Source organism: Psammomys obesus, unplaced genomic scaffold (assembly GCF_907164565.1).
Source record: "Psammomys obesus unplaced genomic scaffold, mPsaObe1.curated_primary_1811, whole genome shotgun sequence".
Classification (NCBI taxonomy): domain Eukaryota; kingdom Metazoa; phylum Chordata; class Mammalia; order Rodentia; family Muridae; genus Psammomys; species Psammomys obesus.
Genome location: NW_026585895.1, coordinates 321,662 through 344,571, shown reverse-complemented (window position 1 = coordinate 344,571; position 22,910 = coordinate 321,662). Strand labels below are relative to the sequence as shown.

The following is a 22,910-nucleotide window of genomic DNA, read 5'->3' as shown; positions in this document are numbered from 1 at the left end:
CTCATTACTCCTTATTCTCTTTCTTTTTTCCTTTCTTCCTTTTGTCTTTCACTATTATATTCCCACTTCTCCCTTTCTCCATCCTTCTCCTACTTCTTCTTTAACCTTAAATTTATTTAACCTAAAATTAAAAATATTTAGTGGGTTATAAACATTAATTAATTGAAAGAGAAAAATGAAATTTGAGTGCATTTGAAACATGGTCCAATAGCATTTCTTAGGGAAAACAGTAGATATAATCTAAACACAGTGTATATTATCAAAGAATAAATAAAAAATAAAAATCCCAACTTTGTGTTCTTTGAATGTTTCTTTGAAACATTCGTTCCAAATTATCTATCAGATTGCTGCTGGGCAGTTAGTCAGGGGCATGTGTGTAAGTTACTATTAAGACCAGGAGAGCTTCAGTTTATTTTGAAACTCACTTCTGCTTCAATCCTGGCTCCTTTTGTTGCCTAGGATTAGCTTCAAAACTGTTACATCAGCCATCTAACTCTTCATTATAAGATGGGGGTGATCATAAGCATGTCTTTATTAATCAAGTCCTGAAGTTACATTGATTTGAAAGAATCACATGGATTTGTGGTGAATCTCTTTAAAGCAGCCTTCACATCCTTGTTCCTCAGGCTGTAGATCATGGGGTTCAACATTGGAATCACCAATGTATAAAACACAGAGGCCATTTTATCAGTATCTAGTGAGTGGTTAGTTTGAGGTTGCAAATACATAAACAACAATGTTCCATAGAACACAGCGACAGCCACCATGTGGGAAGCACAGGTGGAAAAGGCCTTTTTCCTTCCTTCTGATGAGCGGATCCTTAGGATAGACAACACAATGTTGAAATAAGACACCAGCACTATACTCATGGAAAAAAACAAGTTTGTAGCTGCAGATATAAAGACTACAGTTTCTGGAAGGTAAGTGTCCGAACAGGACAGTGCTAAGAGAGGGACATTATCACAATAAAAATGGTTGATTTTCTTAGAGGAGCAATAAGACACAGAGAATACACAAGATGAAACAAGAATGGCAGTGCAAAAGCTATAGAAGTATGTGAGGGACACCAGCAGAAGGCAGACACGCCGGGACACCACAACCATGTAGAGAAGGGGGTTGCAGATGGCCACATAGCGGTCATAGGCCATCACAGCCAGCATGAAGATCTCTGCTACAATGAAAACCAGGAATCCTCCCAGCTGGGCAGCACATTCATAGTAGAAGGTGGTTTTCTCAATGACCAAAAAATTGACCAGCATTTTAGGAGCAATGACAGTGGAGTTTCCAAAGTTGATGACTGCCAGGTGTCTGAGGAAGAAGTACATGGGAGTTTGTAGTCTTGAGTCCACGGAGGTGAGGGTGATGATGCCCAGGTTCCCTGCTGCTGTCAGCAAGTAGATGACTAGGAAGACAAAGAACAGTGGTACCTGAAGCTCTGGAAGGTCTGAAACACCAACAAGAATGAATTCAGTAATGTGAGATAAATTTCTAGAAGCCATGTAAAAGTTGTCAGTTCATCTGTTTGGAAACGAAAAAAAAATGGCATATAAAGCTAAGTAAATGTTTTCTACCATTGCCATTACTGTTTTTCCTAACAACTGCTATTGGACATCTTTCAAATGCACCCAATAAAATCTAAGTGCTGTTGATATGTTCTCTTTTTCTAAAATTGACAGGAAACAAACAAAAAAACACGTAGACACCTAAGCTACAACTGGAAAAGGAAAGAAAACAAAACAAAACAAAAAAAACCTACCGTGTAAAAAACAAAATCAGTTATATAAAACCCAAGTGAATTCTATTATAGGGCAGCTGATACCATTGTCTCTGACAACAAACATCACTGTCTCTTCAGTTTCTTTATGCCAATTCTGTTATTTATTTGTTAACTATTCATCTGAGATTTTGCTGTGGGATCAAAAGTGTTGAAGCCTCACATAAATCACTTGTCTTTCCTCAAGAATCTGATGTTCCAAATGCAGGCCAGTAAACAAAATTTGTAAAATGAACCCGTGAACAAGATCGCTGCAGTAGGTACCAGATATGATTAGTAAAATGCATATACAGTTTCTTTGAGACAACCAGGAAAAATAAGTTGACATGGAATAATGGGAAGCTTTTTTGTCAAAGCATTTGAAGTCAACCTTAAATAGACATAAGAAAATAATTATGTAAAGAATTAAAGAGAAAAAAATTCCCAGATTCTGAGCCACAAGAAGTATGGGAGAAATGCCATTCTCTGCTACAGAGAATGATTTAACAAGCACAGCATTTCCATGTATGGGGAGAGAGAGCCCAAGAGGAGAACAGCTGGCTAGTTCTTCCCTGGAAATGGGGAATTAGCAGTACCACGTGTGTTATTACATTAAGAACTACATTGCTACTTGGACTTCCTACTTGCTTTCCTTATTTGTGAATCATGGAGAAATTTTGAGAGAGGCAAATATTCTATTACCTTGACTTGAACCATATTAATTTTTGCTGTTGTGAAAATTAAGAATTACAGGGTTTGAAATGGGCAAGATGTGGGAGTTAAGAGGAAACATCAAACAGAGGAAAAACAACCTATCCTTAACGGGCTTTTGGAGTGTGATGGCACTGGGTGGGCAAAGCGTAGAAGATGAGTCTGAAAGATAAATTTGACAGCTGGAAGAAGAGTAAGACGATGTTTTTAATATAATCCACGCATCGATTCATATGGGGCTGGAACTGACAGCATGTGCATATAATGGAAATTTTATGGGAATACTTACAGCCAGATCAATGTTGATTAAATTGCTTGCATTTTCATAGGAAATGATTTAAATTTTATTAATCCAAGTTCTATTTTCAGCATACTGTGATTTCATGTTTTTAGAACATTTATTACCCAAAGTTTGTTTGAGAGTCTCATTATCTGCTTTTATACAATGCTGGGTTGAGTCTTTCAGAGGCCCTCCGTGGTAGGCTCCTATTCTGTTTCTTGTTTTCTCCTTCTTCCCATGTCCATCCCATTTGCCTTTCTGAGTGAGGATTGATCGTCTTACCCAGGGTCCTCCTTCTAGCTCACCTTGTTTATGTGTTCAGATTTTTGTAGGTTTACCCTATATTATATGTCTAGTATCCACTTATAGTGAGAATATATTGTGTGTGTCTTCTGTTTCTGGGATACCTCACTCAGGATAAATAAACTTTGGGCAGCGTGAAGGAATCTTAGGAAAGAAAGGGGTGATATTAAGACTTACAGAGGACAGGAGCTCTACAAGCACAGCAACAGAACCAAAATATCCAGACACAGGGGTCTGGAATGTGTTATTTAATACATGAGACAGAGTGATAATTCAATTTAAAAGCATGAATGGGTGAGCATTACTCCACCCTGTATTAATAAAAATTGTTGAAGCCTTTTCTGAAAAAAAACAAAACTGCTAGTTTGAATATTTTACTACTTGATTAACAGCTGTTCATATTCTTCGAAAATTAAAAGGGGATGGTTGGCTTTAAGACATATCAATTTTAAAGTCCTTATACAATAATAAAAACTATTTTTAACCCACCTGGAATACATATTGGATTTTATGTTCTTAGATAAAATCTCTGCATGGCTGCATCCATGAGTTGATTCAGCTCTATAAACCTTTGAGATTCAAACTCTGCAGCACAGAGATGCTAGGATCCATAAATAGTCTTTGCATCCTTTGGGAAGATGCCACAGGACTGGTTCTTTAGCAAGACTGCTCTCTAGGAATTAGTACAGTCATAAACAGATACTTTCTTTGAAAACAAGGTCTCACATATCCCCAGGATAGATGGTAACTCCCTATCCTCCCATCATTTGTGTTCACACTGAGTTTTCTTTGCTGCAGTCTGAGCCTGTATTATTGAACTGGATTGAATTCCAGTTCATGGCATCTAAGGTGGGTAGCAATGGAATTATGTATGTCAAATGACTTCACCTTTTGCCAAGATTCCATATTGCAAAGTGTTACTTAAAAACTGAGAATTAGTATTATGGCAAAAAGCAAGAACAAATAATCTTTAAGGAATGTGATAATCATTCCAGCATCTGTCTTCATGTTTCACTTCCTTTTACTTCAAAAATAGAATTGAAATAATTATTATCTACAGGAACAATATGAAGTGGATTTTAAACTACAATATCCATGAGCTGAGATGTTTCAGTGTGTAAGAATGTTTGCAGTAAAAGTAGTTACATAAAAAAACTGTGTAATGGCTTCATTGGTCATGACTCAACACCGAGAAGTAACACAGGGGAATTGCTGCTGTTAGTACCTAACTAGTCTAGTTAAAGCGGAAGTTACAGTTCAGAAAAATACTGGCTCAAGACAACAGACGGGGATGCCATAGAGTAAGACACTGTATGCGCTGTTAAGTCCTCTTCATGTGTGTGCATGTGTGCGCACTCACTCGCATGCTCCAGCACCCACACCCACATACTTTCATCTCTACCCACACATACCACAACACATACATTTACACTTCCTGCACATGAGGTCCATGGACAAAGCATTCTTTCACTATTGATTTAAAGTTCTTTTCAACTGAGGGTAAGGCAGACAACTATTGGAAAAGAATGAAACAGTGTTGTGAAATGAAGTCTTGTCTTGTGAATATTACAATATGTTTTTTTGACTTGAAAATGTATTTTCTAATCACTGAATTTAGATTTGTGTACTTTTTACATTCAGTATCAATTTTAAAATTTTACAAAATTTTATGTGTTAAACACATTTTTTTCTCTATAGACTAAATCTTTAGTAACTGTGGAAACATCCATGTATGTGTAATATTTTGATGTACTGAATTATGAACACTGTAATTATGCACACTCTCTCTATGTATAAATTCTAATTCCTAATATCTAGGAATAAAAATGTATTTAAAAATTGGGAATTAAAAGTTAGGTGACTGGTAAAAACGTGCCCATCTGTCTTTTTGCATATTTAGTATAAACACTTGTATTTGTGTATTACACAGTAATATATACTTTTTAAGTTTCTGAGAAACAGAGAAGTTAAAAATTTGGGTATGGTTATTTGTTGTTAATGGTGATTTGATAACAAAATTAGCACAAGGCCCGGTGTGATGACACATACCTTTAATGTCTTCACAAACAAGGGAGAGGTAGGCCTATCTCTGTAAATTTGAGACTGCCCTAGTTATGTAAGGAATGTAGGACAACCATAACTACATAGTTAGAGACCATTAAAAATAACCCCAAAAACCCCAAAGAAGTACGCATGGTATGTATACCATTGATGATGTCCACAAAAAAATTACCACAGACTGAGCGGCTTGTACAATGAAAATGAAATTTTGTTTTTGTTTTTGTTGTTACAAGTTCAAAGACAAAGGTACCCACTGGTTTCCTCTATTCTTACCTAGAGCTGCCTGTGCACTATGTCCTCTTAGTTGAATAGTTCATATGTTGAGTGTATTTACTCTCTCTATCCTTTTTTTGAAATGTAATAATATTTGAATTAAAATAAAAACAATCAGAAAGAAATAGAGTTGAATTTTCATTAACACTCTAACAACCCTTCTTTTTTTCTTTTTTTTTTTCTTTATTCTTCTCTCATACAATACATCTTGACCACAGCTTCCCATCCCTCCTCTCCTCCTACTCCAGACCACTTCTCTCCCCAGATTTACTGTTCCTCCTTTTCTCTCCAGGAAAGAGCAGGCCTCCCGGCGATACCAACCAAACATGGCATGAAAAGATGTGGGACTCAGCATAAACCCTCACATCAAGGCTGGATGAGGCAACCTATAGGAAGAAAGGGTCCCAAGAACAGGAAAGGAGTCTGAGAAATCCCCACTCCCATTGACAGTTTCCAACAAAATCCCAAGTTAAGCAACCACAGCATATAGGCAAAAGACCTAGGCAGACCCATGCAGATTCCATGATTACTGCTTCAGTCTCTGTGAGCCCTTATAAAGACTTTAAATTTACATTTAAATCACATTCCTTAATAAAATTAGATTTTTATGCAAACATGTTCATGGTCATTTTCTTTTTTTTAATTTTTTTATTAATTACACTTTATTCATTTTGTATCCCCCCATAAGCCCCTCCCTCCTCCCCTCCCGATCCCACCCTCCCTCCCCTCTCTGCATGCATGCCACTCCCCAAGTCCACTGATAGAGGAGGTTCTCCTCTCCTTTCTGATCTTAGTCTATCAGTTCTCATCAAAACTGGCTGCATTGTCCTCTACCTTGGCCTGGTAAGGCTGCTCCCCCCTCAGGGGGAGGTGATCAAAGAGCAGGCCAATCAGATTATGTCAGAGGCAGTCCCTCTTCCCATTACTATGTAACCCACTTGGACACTGAACTGCCATGGGCTCCATCTGTGCAGGGGTTCTAGGTTATCAATTGCTAGTTCTAAGTGAAAATATCTAGATTTACATAGGAACAAAATCAGAAAAGAACACCAAGGGAGGAGCAGTCTTGCTAGGCCAGAGAGGAGGACTTTTCAGCCAGTCCTGATGAGACCTGATAAGAAAGGGTCAGATGGAAGGGGAGAAGGACCTTCCCTATCAGTGGACTCAGACATGGGTGGGGAAGGGATGAGGGAGGGAAGGTGGGATTGTGAGGGAATGAGAGAGGTGGCTATAGCTGAGATACAAAGTAAATAAACTGTAATTAGTATAAAAAATAAAAATTTAATTAAAAAATCAGAAAAAGAAACATAATGCACATTTTTAAGCAATTGACTTTAAAACATTAGCATTGCCACTCTTTGTTTTTCAACTCTTAGAAATGGACTTCTATATATAGTTTATTTTTTTCAACTGAAGCTGAATAAATCATATATATTCGCATCTAGAGTAAACATAGCAAGACTTGGAGGGGACAGGAGCTCCATCAGGAGAGCAACAGAGCCAAAAAATCTAGACACAGGGAGTTTTTCTGAGACTGATACTCTAACCAAGGACCATGCATGGAGATAACCTAGAATCCCTGCACAGATGTAGCCCATGGCAGCTCAGTCTCTAAGTAGATATCCTAGTAAGGGGATCTGTCTCTGACATGAACTCAGTGGCTGGCTCTTTGATCACCTTCCCTCAGGGGGGAGTAGCCTTACCAGGCCACAGAGGAAGACAGTGCAGCCAGTCCTGATGAGACCTGATAGGCTAGGGTCAGAGGAAAGGGAGGAGGACCTCCCCTAACAATGGGCTGTGGGAGGAGAAGAAGGAAGAAGGTTGGGATTAGGCAGGGATGAGGGAGGGAGATACAGCTAGTATACAAAGTGAACTATAAAAAAAATTAATTAGAAAAAAAAATTCCAAAGCAAAGACAGGGAGAATATTAATTGTCTTCCAGGCTTCTCTCTTTTATTATTTTTTATTTTTTTACTTATTTTCCCTTCTTATAATAGATTCTTTTCTCATTCGACATATCTTAGTATGCTTTTTTTTCTCTCTCTCTCTTTGCTCCCCACAGTTCCTACCCATCCTTCTCCCATCCAAATCCACTCACTTTCAGTCTCTCATTACAAAAGAATAGCCTTCTAAGAGATAATTATCAAACATACGAAAACAAAATTATATTAAAATTAAACAAAGAACAATAGCAATAAGTTGGATATTTTGGAGTCCTACTAGCAACAGTACAAGATAAACACATACTACAATCCTAACAGGGGACATGAAGACTGAAGTGACCACCTTCTTACCAGGCAAGACCAGTGGATGGGGAAATGGGGGTGAGGCAGGAACAACACTGACAAAACCTGTGATCCAAAAATTACCCTGACTACAAGAAGTGCAAGCATAAAAGGAACAAAAGTTGAAAAACATGTCCAGCCAATAATTGGCCCAACCTGAGACTTACCCCATGGTAGAGGACCAGGCCCTTACACTATTAGTGATGCTCCGCTATGCTTGCAGACAGGAGCCTAACTTGGCTGTCCCTTTAAAAGCTCCAGCCAGTTGGGGATTCAGACAGATGCTGGAATTTGCAGCCAAGCATGGGGCAGAACTTTGGGGGTCCTCTGGAAGTGTTGGGGGAAGATGGAAGGAGCTGGAGAGGAGAGTAACCTCACAAGAAGACCAACGGAGACAACTAACCCAGTCTCATGGGGCCTTTCAGAAACTGAGACATCAACTAAGGATCATGTATGGTCTACACCTAGGGCCCTTGTGCATATGTGGCAGATGGCAGCTTAGTCTTCATATGGGAAATAATCTGTTTTAAAGCAACCTGTTTAATATTTCGCCATTGTCACTGTAGGTATCAACCTATAAAACACAACTTCACTAGAGTATCATTAATGTATCTTACAGGTACAATGAATTTGTTTTAAAAATCTGAAATACAGTAGAGAAGAATTAATAAAGATCAGTGATAGATTATAACTCTCCTTTCACAAGAATAGAAGTCCCAATCATATAATTGTCAAATGTCTCGTGGGTGCTTTCTGAAATCTGGACCTTATGATGCTTTAAGAATCTGCTTTGATTGGAGAAACATGGTTGAGCAAATGTCCTTGTTGTGTACTTGAGCAAGGAGCATGTAAAGATATAACCTAGAACCTCTGCTTGGATATAGCCTATCATAGCACAGTATCCAAGTGGGTATCCTAGTAAGGGGAACAGGGACTATTTCTGACATAAACTCAATGGCAGGCTCTTTGCCTCCCTCCTCCCCCAAGGGACTAGTAGCCCTGCTAGGCCACAGAGGAGGAGTTTGCAGCCAGTCCTGAAGATACCTGATAAACCAGGGTCAGATGAAAGGTAGAGGTCCTCCCCTATCAGTGGACTTGAAAAGGGGCAGGGAGGAGTTGAGGGAGGGAGGATGGGATTGGGAGGGAATGAGGGAGCGGGATACAGCAGGGATACAAAGTTAATAAACTGTAACTAATATTAAAAAATTAAAAAATCAAAACAAGAATCTGCTTTGAAAAATGTAGTCAGAAACAGCAATTCAGAGTTAATTCTGCACATGATACAGGGAAGGAAGGACGTCTTCATTCTTCATTTATATATTGCTCATAGCATCATTTGTTGGAGAGACTGGTCTTTGTCCATTGAATAGCTTTCACCTAATTTGGACATGCATGCATAGACTTGGCCCTTGTACTTTTGGTAGTCCATGATTTATGTGTTCATTCCTTGGGAAATGCTCTGCTTGTAAATAACCTGTCTTAAGCTTTTGCCATTGTTACTGTAGGCATAAACCTATGAAACGCAATCTCTTGACCACCTTAGCACTGTCAAATATTACTTTAATCTTATGGAATGGACCTTAAATCCATTTAGAAAGTGGTTGGTTACTCACAGAACATTCATGCAACAATTGTGGCATTAAAGCTTGCAAGCAGGTCTGATTTTTAGTGATGATAATGGTTATCTTTCTTTCCCAGTAGCATTCAGAATATTTTACAGCACCAGAACCACATACAGCAATCAGTAGAGGTAAAACTTACAGTTTGATTTTTCCATGTTCTTTGGCGTAAATAACTGGTATCTTCAGCAACTGCACACTGCTGTCAGATTATGAGTGGAAATCAATAACTGTGGAAATAATCTGTGAGGTTTTGAGGAAGGTTTTTGCTCAAGTTTTGAGCAAATGACTGGCCAAGAGCCCAGGACTGCATAAGCCGCCTGCCTAGGAGAAAATCTAATACTATTGTCCTGCATTTTTCTGATGAAGAAATTGGGAAGATGATATCTAATGAACTACTGCTATAGCTACACATCAGCGCCTCACACAGCCAACATCAGAGAAGTAAGGTATTTAGTATATAGGAGTTGCTACAAAGATCCATAAATTTATATTTTTGGATGTATTTATCAAACTCCAATCCTTAAGGCCGAGTGATTCATGTGGAATAAAAATTAAAAAGATAAGAGTGACACCGTCTTAAGTGAGGAGTTTGCTTTTCACAGTGTTATCGCAGAAAATAAATTGCTAGGCACACATAGAGTCAATTTCCAACAACTGGGGCTCAACCCAGCTGACCTTCTTCAGTGTGTTTATCACTATTGAAGTTTTTGTTCATGGCCTGTCATCGCTACGTAGCCATCTGCCTTCCACTACTGTGCACAGTCACCCTGTCACACAGATTATGCCCTGTTCCGGTGGCGATATCTTACCCCTATAGTACGTTCATATCCTTACTGACCATTATCAAGATTTTAATTTCATTGTTTTGTGGCCATAATCTCATCAGGTATTTCTACTGTGACATTCTGCCATTGATATCACTGCTGTGTTCAGACACACATGAAATTAAGATGGTAATTTTAATCTTTGCGACTTTTAATTTGATTTCTTCTCTTCTGGTAGTCTCCATGCCCTGCATCCTGATCCTGGTGTTCACTCTCAGGATGGACTCTTTAGAAGGCAGGGACAAGGTCTTCTCTACCCATGGCTCTCATCTAACAGTGATAGTTGTATTCGATGGTATTATATTTTTTATACATGAACAACCAAAATGCACTCACTCCTTTGAAACTGATCAAATTTCTTCTCTGTTCTGTACAGAACATACTGAATCCCATGATCTACAGTTTGAGAAAAGAGATGAAGCAGGCCTTGCATAGAAAATGGGAACTGTGGTTGAATATTTTATTTAAATAGTAAAATTATAATATAGAGTAAAAAATACATGATAGCTAATATGTAGTATAAGTAATGCTACCTTAGCTGGGTAACATTGTCTTGTGGGATGGTCACATGCTAAGTACAGATATAAAGAAGACCATTGTTCAATTTTGAATTCAAATTTATTATTTTCATAGGACTTATTCCTACTCTATGTATTCATATGTCTGGAATATAAAATTTTATGTGGATTTTATTTCTATATATCATGCCATATAGCTGAGAGGTCCTTTCCAATAAAGTAGTTTAAGCTAAAAATATGGTACCTTCATTGTACATTTTATCTCTAGTGCTCTAATACCTAATATTGTAAAATATAAAAATATGTAAGCACAAAATCACATGAGATAATCTAAAATTCTGATAGAAATCTTAGATGATGAAAATATGCTAAAGACAAGAGAAGCCAGGATAACTATTTCTACCCTTAATATTTAAAATAAAAACATAGTACAAAAATTGTTACTTACTTAACTGTGGAATGTAAAAACTCTCCATGAGTGGATCCCTCCTCCGGTTTGGTTGTCTTCCATAGGAGTTTGATATTTATGTGTCTGCAGCCTGTAGTCAGTGCTGTACAATGATAAAGCCGCTTCTTTGGTTTATACCCTGGCATCCCAATGTTGAATGCCTGGATCTATAGTTGTAAAACCAAGAGGTAAATATCCACTACAAGGCCTCTACACTTTGTAGAGTTTTCTTGCCATGTAGTGCCACAATCAAATTTTCTGTAACTGTTAGACATGATGAACACTTTAAAATATTTTAGTTATTTTTTCTTCTTTTATATATTTTTAAAATTTATTTATTTATTCACTTAACATCACAATTGTAAGCCCCTTACCCTCACTTCCCAGTCCCACCCTCTCTCCCTCTTTCTTCTATCTTCCTCCATTTCAGAAAAGGGAACTCCTCCACACCTATCCATACCAGTACATCAAATTGCATCAGGACTGAGCTCTTCTTCCTCTGCGGCCTGGCAAGGCAGCTCCATCAGGGGGAAGTGACTGAAATGCAGGCAACAGACTCCATGTCAGAGACAGCCCCTGCTCCCCTTTTTAGGTGACCCACATTTTGGCCTAGCTACCCATTGTCTTTATCTGTGTAAAGGGCCTACGTCTAGTACATGCATTGGCCTTGGTTGGTGCTTCAGTCCTTCTGGCCCAGGTTAGTTGGCTCTGTTGGTCTTCTTGTGGCGTTCTTGTCTCTTTTTGGATTCTTGTATTGTTAACCCACTCTTTCCCAAGCCTTCTTGCGGCTTCACCCAAAGTTTGGTTGTGAGTCTCAGCATCTGTTTTGATATGCTGTTAGATATAGTCCTTCAGAGAACAGCTATCTTAGTCTCTTAGCTGCAAGCGTAGCAGAGCATTCTCAGTAGTGTAAAGGGTTGGCTCTCTCATTTGGTGGGTCTCAGGCTGGGCCAGTCTTTGGACATTCCTTCCATGTCTGTCCTATCTTTATCCCTGCATGTCTTTTGGGCAGGGTGAAATTAGGTCAAAGTCTCTGTGGGTGGGTTGGTGTTCTTCTCCCTCCATTAGAAGTGCAGTCTAGTTAGAAGGTGCCCTCTTCAGATTCAATGACCACTGAAAATAAAAGTCTTAGCTTTGTTCAGCCCAAAACCCATTTTGAACAAGAGGGCTTTTGAATCTCCGGGTGTTTTCTCGAGTTCTTTATATAATCTTGATGTTAATATCCTGTAAGATGTATATGTGATAAAAATTTTGCTTATTTTGTGGGCTTCTTCATCTCCTGTCACAGTACAGAAGCTTTTTAGGTTCATAAATTACCACTTGTTAATTTTTGGTCTTAATTTTGGAACAAATGAAGTCCTATTCAGGAAGTGCTTTCTGACAGATATATACTGTGTTTTTTTTTTTTTTTTTCTGGTAGTTTCAGGGTCTCAATTTTCACATTTTTGTATTTGATCTATTTGGAGTTAGTATTTGTGTAAGAACATAGATATGAGTATATTTCTGCATATGGCTATCTATTTTTCCTGAGCAGCATTATGTTGAAGATACTTTCTTTTCTCCAGCTTTGTGTTGTTGTTCTTGTTATCCTTGTCAAACAGTAAATGGCTGAAGTTGCATATATTCATGTTTGGGCCTTCAATTTTGTTCCATGCCTGTTTGTCTGTTTTGGAGCTCTTACTACGTCATTTTTATTACTATCTCTCTGTAAAAATAATGTAAGACCATACATAACCCAGATTTACAACTCTTTGGCATATGCACAAAGGACTCAATAGACTACTTGTGTTTAGCCAGTTCCATTGCTGCTCCAAACAAGGACCATGTTTGGGGTATCAGTCTCTGTAGACACCCCTGAGCCCAGGATTTTTGGCTCTCATTGTGGAGTTCCTGTATCCTCCAGGTCTTTCTATCTCCCTCTTCTTCCATGAAGTTTCCTGAACTCTGCCCAAAGTTTGGCTATGAGTTCCAGATAAATACAAAATGGCCCAAATATTTCACTGCCTGAGGGAGTACATTGGTCTTTCAGGAACCAAAAGGCACATTGTACCCCAGCAGCCATGAACTGTAACGTGAAAAACCCATGATTCAATTCATGCTTCTCAAGGCAGTTAGGCCAAACCAACTTCATGGCTCCAAGCCTAAACACACACACACACTCTCTCTCTCTTTCTCTCACTCTCTTTGCTTCTATAGACTTGCAAAGATGAAATGAGTAGTATAAAATGTCTCAGAATTCAAGTTTAGTTCACTGTATTGTCTTTCCTATGGAATATTAATGAAGGACACATTGCTTAAGGCCTTCCTTTGCAACTGTTGAAGAAGTTATTGTGTTTCCATTCATTCATGGGATGACTGTTTTTCAAGAGACAGAATTGTGACCTTATACTGCTTTTATTTGGAACAAAAACATGGATAAAGGAAGTAGATGTAGTTCTTAGCTTAGTAATAATTTGACTCATAATTGCTAATCTTATGTAAAAAAATTGACTGGCATAAAGAATGTCTCAACAGTCACTAAATATTATTTCTTTGTGTCCAGGCTTGTTAGAAGATATTAGTGCTTGAATATGTGGATTTATGGATGCCTGTAAAGAACAACTAGGCATGGGGAGATGTGTTGTGGCCTCAACCATAGACAGAGAGTTACTGGCAACTAAGGAATGTTGAGAGTAGAAGATATAGTCTTCACACAAAAGACCTCCCAAGATGGTTATCTAATAACAAGTGGCCAGCTTAAATCACATGCATACAAGTAACACAATATGGGTTAGGCAGGTTGTATTTACACACACACACACACACACACACACACACACACACACATACACACTCACACACTGACAGTAATATATTTATGTATGTGTATATGTGTGTGATATTTGTGTTTCTGAATGTGTGTGTGTACATGTAAAAGCAGTTAAAATTTTCTATGTGTTTGAAAGAGAACAAGAGATGGGTTTATAAGAAAACTGGAGGTAGGAAAGGAATGGAAATTATATAGCTCTATTTTAATTTCAAAAGAGTTAAAAATAATCATACATATAAAATCATATATATAATCTTTGTAATAAAATAATGTATGTAAGTCTTTTTATATAAATAATTATATGTGAATATATACTAATAAATACATAAATACATGTATGTATCATGTATATGATTATATATACTAACAAACACACACACATATATATATAGTTACAGTAGAACCTCTGCCATTAAAGTGTGGTTATCATGATTGTTAGGCCTTCAGTGAAAGCCTGGACCCACTGGTACTTCATAGGCATGCTGGGTGATTTCTTAGTCTCCATACATACACACAGAGACATGAACATAGAGGCAGAGAATCAGAGAGATACAGAGACACATGGGAGAGAAGCAGTTTGAATTCTATCTGTTAAAGGGCCTTAACTGTTTCACCTGTAATTAATGTTCCCAACTGAAAATTAGTGAATAAAATCTAAGCATTGCCAAACTCTCAAATACTTTCGGGATAAGCAACTAATTGCATGTCATTTCCTTAATAAGTGTCAAGTCTCCAGAGAGTAAAGTATATAAATTAGTAAATCACTGTATGACATGCCAGATCCGAAAAGAAACTTCATAAATGTCTTTGTAGGTAAGAAACTGGATATTTCTATGAGGCCTTATTCTAGATACATTCATGATTCTTTCCCTGGTGTGTTCGGTGATTTTTATCACTCTGTAATACCTGCAACACAAGTAGCTCTCTGTAGTTTGTTACATTTTTAACAACAAGCTGTGGGTTAAGAAGCTACATGCCCATAAAATCTTTTAAAAGTTATCATGGTATTACAATAAATTATTATGTTTTATATTATCAATTTTATATCTAACAGAAAAGAAACATCAAAAGAAGCACATCTGAAAAGGGACTTTGTTAATAATCTTAACTGCAGACAGTCAAGATCTCTTGAAAGACCAACTATGTAGACATTTCATTTCTTTAGATTTTCATTTCAATCTTTTGAAAAACACACCAGACTTCAATTATTGTTTAATATATATTCAAATGCATTTATTCCCACTGTATATTTAAAAATAAAATGGGAATTCTCATTTCATCAAAAAAGTATAATTAGTGTAATAAAGGTATTGAGGTTCTTAGATATATGCCAGAGATGCAGCATCCACAATGCCCTTTCATTCTGAGTGGAATCTCAAGACTCCAAGAATAACCTTAAAAATATTAATAATATGATAAATAGATAACTAAGTTTATCTATTAACACTTACTGACTCTTTTAAATTAAGATTATAGTCTTATACTTTACTATACTAAATATTTCTGATGATTTTGAACTTCAGCAGGGACCTAAAATAGTTTGTATAATTTTTATGCCACCATAAGCACTTTTATAATAAAATAAAAACACGAAAAATACTAATAAGTTGTAAAAGACATTATGACAAAATTAATTTTATTTTCATGGAATTTTAAAGGGATGTTATTTTCATTATCATATATAGAGAAGATTTTTATTGACAACATTCAATATGCTTCATAATATTTAATGATTGTAGAAAAAGACAAAATAAGTGTATGCTTTATGATATTTACTATAGCTATTAGATAATTTATTCTGATTTGCATTTTTGTATTTCTGCTAGGAGGAAGATGTGTGCCTGGAGGCTGGTAAGAGTTAAGTAGGTCTCGACTTCATAAGCCATATTTGATCAATGCCCTTACAAGTCATCTTGAGCTGGGCTTAGTGCAATGAGGGCAATGTTTTTATTTTCCTCACAGTTCACTTAGAGCCTTTTCCTATCCTTTGTATTTAACAATAATTATTTCTGTGTATTGCTTGTTTTGTCTCCTTATTTTTTTAAATTTGTCTTCTTTTTTGATTCAAAAATTTTTTAAAAAATCATTCACTTTACATTCGGTGTTGGCACTCACTATTTATATTTAAAATAGGAGACTAGTTTGTAGTTAAAATTTACCATCCTCTCAGAGATCCTTCAATGACAAGTTGTTTATATATTCATAAGAATTATGAGCTTTAGAAATCAGCATTTTTGCCAAAATAACCCTTTGTTAAGATAAAGCTCTGATATTATTGCTATATAAACAGTATACATACATTATGTATGTATACATTTAGAATTACTCTAAATTTTATAGTCAAAATAAAATTATTAAAAAAATATATCTTTTATTTCCACATTTATACTCTTTATATCCATTCAAATATTTACTCTGATCCTATAATCTATTTTCTTATTTATAATGTATGTATAATGTATAAATAATTAATTGGCTGCATGTATTGGCCGCACCATGTGCAGGCCTGGTACCCTCAGGGGCAAAAAGAGGACAAGAGAAACCCTTAAACAGGAGTTGATTGGAATAAAGATTTCACGGAGCTCTGCTTTTAACGATAGTTTCTATGTACTGTATAATTTAATATTTGCAATTTTAATTTTTAGCTTAATTTTATTTTTATTAATTACAGTTTATTCACCTTGTAGCCCATCTGTAGCCCTCACCCCTCCCATCCCAATCCCACTCTCCCTCCCTCTTATTCTCCTATGCCCCTCCTCCAAGTTTAAAACATTAAATTAATTATCATATTATTTAAAGTAATTTGTAAGACCACCATAAAACAAAAGTTTTATTGGTTTTATAAAAATAAGTAACAGAAATATAAAAAATAGCACAAGGATAATTATATATGAAACTATGAAATTTGTAACATTGATTCAACTTTAAAATATCATTTTCCATTTATAACCTTTTGTCACTTCTGAAAAAGATCATGCAATTATGCCCTAGGTTAGAACTACTTTATTAAAACACATCTAAACTGATAGCACTTAATCTATCTCTGTCTCTCTTTAATTTTAAACAAGTTTTATCAGTAAAGATATTTTCATTTGCAAATAAGGTAACTGGGAAATTCAGAGGTACCTAATTAAATTTGATTTGCATATTAAAATTCTCCCAGGTGATAATGCAGAAATGTGATTGGGTCGGCTGATGTAGCAATCTAGAACATTGACTCTAAGCCCAGATGGAGAAATACAACCTCACAGTGGTGACTGAGTTCATCCTGATGGGTATCACTGACGGTGCTGAGCTTCAGGCTCTATTGTTTGGACTGTTCCTCATCATCTATCTGGTCTCACTGGTGGGCAACTTGGGCCTGATCATTCTCACCATGGTGGACTCCAGGCTGCAAACACCCATGTACTTCTTTCTCAGACACCTGGCTATCACTGATCTTGGTTATTCCACAGCTGTGGGACCCAAAATGCTAGTAAATTTTGTTGTTGATCAAAATAAAATCACGTATCATCTTTGTGCAGCACAGCTAACTTTCTTTCTTATGTTCATCATTTCTGAACTCTTTATTTTGTCTGCTATGTCCTATGACCGCTACGTGGCCATCTGTAAGCCTCTGCTCTACACTGTCATCATGTCACATAGGGTATGTTGGATGCTAGTGGCAGTTCCTTATTTCTATAGTGTCATTATTTCTCTTCTCATCACTATAAAAATTTTTGCTTTGCCCTTTTGTGGCTACAAGATTATTAGCCATTTCTGTGACAGTCTTCCTTTAATATCATTGCTCTGCTCAAATACACATGAAATCGAAATTATAATTTTGATTTCAGCAGGGTTTAATTTGGTTTCGTCTCTAGTGGTTCTCCTATTTTCTTATCTACTCATTCTTATAGCCGTTTTTAGGATGAATTCAGCTGAAGGCAGGAAGAAAGCTTTGTCTACCTGTGGGTCCCACCTGACAGTGGTCACTGTCTTCTATGGGACTTTGATATTTATGTATGTGCAGCCCAAGTCAAGCCACTCCTTTGAAACTGATAAGATAGTTTCCGTATTTTATACTCTGATTATCCCCATGTTGAATCCCTTGATCTATAGTCTAAGAAACAAAGATGTAAAACATGCTCTGGACAGGTTGTGGAAAGTATCATGTAATATTTTTTCTTGATATTACAGATAAAATTAATCTTGTAAACCATAAGCATTTCTTTTCTATGAGTGAATCCAGCATAATAGCAGGCAAAGAAATCATCCAACATGTATTCATCTATTATCTTAATTTTTTAATCTCCTGTCAATTATTCTAAATAAATCGTTTAGGCATAAAAACATGTTTTGATTGAAATATGTTAAATTTCCAAAGAAACCTCATGTTTGATAATGAAATTACCAAGTATAAGGAATAGTTTAATTTTCATACTTACCTATAAATAAAAGCTAAAACCAAAATGAGATACTGCCTATGCCATTTTATTTCATTTTTAATTTTTAATTTTCTATTATTGTCGAGATGGTCCCTGCTGGTATGTAACTGTCTGCACAGTTGTCTTGATCAGAGTTGTCTCGAACTCATTAATATCCAAGTGCAACTGTTTCACCAGTGCTGAAATTCATGATGCATACCATCATGACTGGCTTCCATTACCTTTTTTTAAAGTAACAAAAAAATCATTGCAGAGATGTTCACAGTCCCATCCCCACTGACCAACATCCTGAGGACTCCTAATGGGGCTAGAGCAGCATTCAGCTTGTAGGATGCCCCACCTGCTTCTGAGCTGCCTGGCCCACCTGGGACACAGTCAGATGACCCAGCAGAGGTGAGCTGTACAGGCTCTGACTCCCTTTGTCCACTGTCATGAGGAGTCCTGTCGGGGTTCGGAGCAATGTTCCTCTTAGAGCCCTCATTGTCTACTCCTGAACTGACTGATCATTAGAGACCACCAGAACTTCAAAACCCAGAGATAACCAGATAATTAGAGGCCAGCATGGAAACACAAGCAAAAACAAAAACAAAACAAAAAACAAAACACATCAAGAAAACAAACAAAACCACAAAAACAACACAAGGCCACAATGACATTACCAGAGATACTATGACACCTAAAACACAAAAACAGGATCTTAAATCTGAGGTTATGAAAATGATAGAGGACTTAAAAGAGAAAAATCCCTCACAGAAATACAGGAAAGTAGAAGCAAACAAATGAAGGAATTAAATAAATTCCTTTAAAAAATACAGGAAAATACAATCAAATGGGAGAAGAAAATGAATAAAACTAATAAAGACTTAAAATGGAAGCAGAAGCAATAAAGTAAACACAATCTGTGGCAATCCTGGAATTGAAAAACCTAGGGAAGAGAATAGGAATTACAGATACAAGCATCACCATGAGAATATAAGGGATGGAAGACAGAATCTCAGTTGTAGAGGATACAACTGAAGAAATCAATATATCATCAGTCAAAAAAAAAAATAACTCTAAAAAGTTCCTGACACAAAACATCCAAGAAATATGGGACAATATACAAAAATCAAAATTAAGATTAATGGATTGGTAGGATTAACATTGTAAAAATGGCCATCCTGCCAAAAGCAATCTACAGATTCAATGCAATTCCCATCAAAATACCAACTCAATTCTTTACAGACCTTGAAAAAAAGATTCTCAGCTTCATAGAGAGAAACAAAAAACCCAGAATCTCCAAAACAATCCTGTACAACAACAGATCATCTGGAGGTATCTCCATCCCCGATCTCAAGTTGTACTACAGAGCAATAGTAATAAAAACTGCATGGTATTGGCATAAAAACAGAAAGGAGGATCAATGGAACCGCATAGAAGACCCAGAAATAAACCCACACACCTATGAATACTCGATTTTTGACAAAGAAGCCAAAACCATTCAATGGAAAAAAGACAGCATCTTCAAAAACGGTGCTGGTCCAACTGGATGTCCACATGCAGAAAAATGAAAATAGATCTATATTTATCACCCTACACAAAACTAAAGTCCAAGTGGATCAAAGACCTCAACATATAACCAGATACTCTAAATCTGTTAGAAGAAAAAGTGGGGAACAGCCTAGAACTCATTGGCACAGGAGACAATTTCCTGAACAGAACACCAACAGCACAGGCTCTAAGAGCAACAATCAATAAATGGGACCTCATGAAACTGAAAAGCTTCTGTAAAGCAAAGGACACCGTCATCAAAACAAAACGACTGCCTACAGATTGGGAAAGAATCTTCACTAACCCTTTATCTGATGGAGGACTAATATCGAGTATATACAAAGAACTAAAGAAGCTGAAAAGCAGCAATCCAAGTAATCCAATTAAAAAATGGGAAACAGAGCTAAACAGAGAATTCTCCACAGAGGAATATCGAATGGCAGAGAAACACTTAAAGAAATGCTCATCCTCATTAGCCATCAGGGAAATGCAAATCAAAACGACCCTGAGATATCACCTTACACCCATCAGAATGGCCAAGATGAAAAACTCAAGGGACAACACATGCTGGAGAGGTTGTGGAGAAAGGGGAACCCTCCTCCACTGCTGGTGGGAATGTAAACTTGTACAACCACTCTGGAAATCTATCTGGCGCTTTCTAAGACAATTAGGAATAGTGCTTCCTCAAGACCCAGCTATACCACTGCTAGGTATATACCCAAAGTTTGCTCAAGTACACAAAAGGGATATTTGCTCAACCATGTTTATAGCAGCTTTATTTGTAATAGCCAGAACCTGGAAACAACCCAGATGTCCATCAACGGAGGAATGTGTACAGAAATTGTGGTATTTTTACACAATGGAATACTACTCAGCAATCAAAAAGGAGGAAATCATGAAATTTGCAGGAAAGTGTGGGATCTAGAAAAGATCATCCTGAGTGAAATATCCCAGAAGGAAAAAGACAAACACGGTATATACTCACTTATATAGACCTATAAGACATGATAAACATAATGAAATCTATACACCTAAAAAAGATAATCAAGAGAGCAGACATGGGGTAAGATTATCAATCCTCGTTTAGAAAGACAGATGGGATGTGCATTGAACGTATGACAGGAGTCTACTGAGCGCATTTGAAAGACTCTAACAAGCACTGTTTTCAAAGCAAAGACTCATGACCAAACCTTTGGCAGAGTACAGGGAATCATAAGAAAGAAGGGGAGTTAGTCTGATGAGGAAAGAATAGGAGCTCCACAAGGACCAAAGATATCTGGGCACAGGGTCTTTTCTGAGACTGATATGCAACCAAGGACCAGGTATGAATATAACCTAGAACCTCTGCTCAGATGTAGCCTGTGGTAGCTCAGTAACCAATTGGTTTCCCATAGTGACGGGAACAAGTTCTATTTCTAACAGGAACTCAATGACTGGCTCTTTGGCCTCCCCACCCCCCAAGGGAGGAGCAGTCCTGTTAGGCCACAGAGGAGAGCTTTGCAGCCAGTCCTGAAGATACCTGATAAAACAGGATCAGATGAATGGGGAGGAGGTCCCCCCTATCAGTGGACTTGGCAAGGGTCACGGTGGAGATGAGGGAGGGAGGGAGGGACTGGGAGGGAATGAGGGATTGGGACACGGCTGGGATACAGAGTTAATAAAATGTAACTGATAAGAAAAAAATAAAATTCAAAAAAAAATAAAGACACTTGTCACAGAAAAAAAAAAGAAAGAAAGAAAGAAATAGAAGAAGACTCCCTCCCAGCCTCAAGGCCCAGAAAATATTTTCTTTTTTAAATTTATTTATTTATTTTATTAATTACAGTTTAAATGCCTTGTATCCAAGTGGTAGTAGCCCCCTCCTTCATTCCCTCCCAATCCCATCCTCCTTTTCTCATTTCCTCCAAGTCCACTGGTAGGGGAGGTCCTGCTCCCTTCCATCTGATTCTAACTTATTAGTTCTCATCAGGACTGGCTACATTGTCTTCCTCTGTGGCCTGGTAAAGCTGCTCCTCTTTCAGGGGGAGGTGATCAAAGAGCCAGCCACTGAGTTCATGTCAGATACAGCCCCTGTTCCCCTTACTAGGGTTCACACTTAGAGACTGAGCTGCCCATGGGCTCCATCTGTGCAGGGGTTCTAGGTTATCTCCTTGGTTGGAGTATCAGTCTCAGAAAAAAAAAAAACCCTTTGCCCAGATTATTTTGGTTCTCTTGAACTCCTTGTGGAGCTCCTGTCCCCTCTAGGTCTTACTATCTCCCCCTTCTTTCATAAGATTCTCTTGTATTCTTATAGGCCTCCCCTTTAAGTTGGAAACATTTTCTTCAATGATTTTGTTGAAAATATTTTCTGGACCTTGGAGGAGGGAATCTTCTTTTTCCTCTATTCCTATTATTCTCAGGTTTTGTATTTTTATGTTGTTTTGGATTTCTTGGATGGTTTGTGTCAGGAGTTTTTTTGATTTATTATTTTCTTTGACAGATACATCGATTTCTTCCATTGTATCTACCTGAGATCTTTCTTCCATCTCCTGTAGTCTGTTGGTTATGCTTACCTCTGTAGTTCCTGTTTTGTTTCCTAGGCTCTCTGCATGATTTTCTCCATTTGTGTTTTCTTTAATTTTTCCAATTCTATCTTCAGATCTTGAACTATTTTGTTGATTTTCTTCACCTGTCTGACTGTATTTTCCTTCAATTCCTTCACCTGTTTCTTTGAACATTCCCATGTTTCTTTTATTTCATTCAGTGATTTAATCATTTTCTCTCTAAAAGCCACAAATTGTTTGGCTGCATCTTCCTGTATTTCTTTATGGATGGCCATAATCTGTTTTATTATATCTTCCCCTAATTCTTTACACATTTTATTTGCTTCCTCCATTAACCTCTTCATAAGCATAGATGTAAGGTCATCTTCTTGAATTTCACATATGTTAGGATGTCCAGGGCTACTTGCTAAAATGCTCAATGCCCATTCAGAAAGGCAAAGAGGAAGAACATCAGAAGAAGGAGAAAAGAGGGAACAAGTCAGGAGCCTGACACTGAGGCCCTCTGAAAGGCTCTGCCCTGCAGACT

The 22,910-nt window shown here is 37.2% G+C and overlaps 2 protein-coding genes and 1 pseudogene across 2 annotated transcripts; 2 read left to right on the top strand and 1 right to left on the bottom strand.

The window, feature by feature from the left end:
• Positions 1-551: 551 nt before the first annotated feature.
• Positions 552-1,499, bottom strand: LOC129671548 (olfactory receptor 8J3-like). The gene has a single exon (XM_055600596.1). It carries the CDS (start codon positions 1,497-1,499, stop codon positions 552-554), a length of 948 nt encoding a protein of 315 aa, XP_055456571.1.
• A 2,289-nt stretch (positions 1,500-3,788) lies between these two features.
• Positions 3,789-10,584, top strand: LOC129671419 (olfactory receptor 8K3-like; annotated as a pseudogene).
• A 6,532-nt stretch (positions 10,585-17,116) lies between these two features.
• LOC129671497 (olfactory receptor 8K3-like) lies at positions 17,117-18,055 on the top strand. The gene has a single exon (XM_055600521.1). It carries the CDS (start codon positions 17,117-17,119, stop codon positions 18,053-18,055), a length of 939 nt encoding a protein of 312 aa, XP_055456496.1.
• Positions 18,056-22,910: the final 4,855 nt, after the last annotated feature.

Bases quoted from the DNA above. Each gene is read 5' to 3' on its own strand.
- LOC129671548 (XM_055600596.1), bottom strand. From the start codon at position 1,499: ATGGCTTCTAGAAATTTATCTCACATTACTGAATTCATTCTTGTTGGT.
- LOC129671497 (XM_055600521.1), top strand. From the start codon at position 17,117: ATGGAGAAATACAACCTCACAGTGGTGACTGAGTTCATCCTGATGGGT.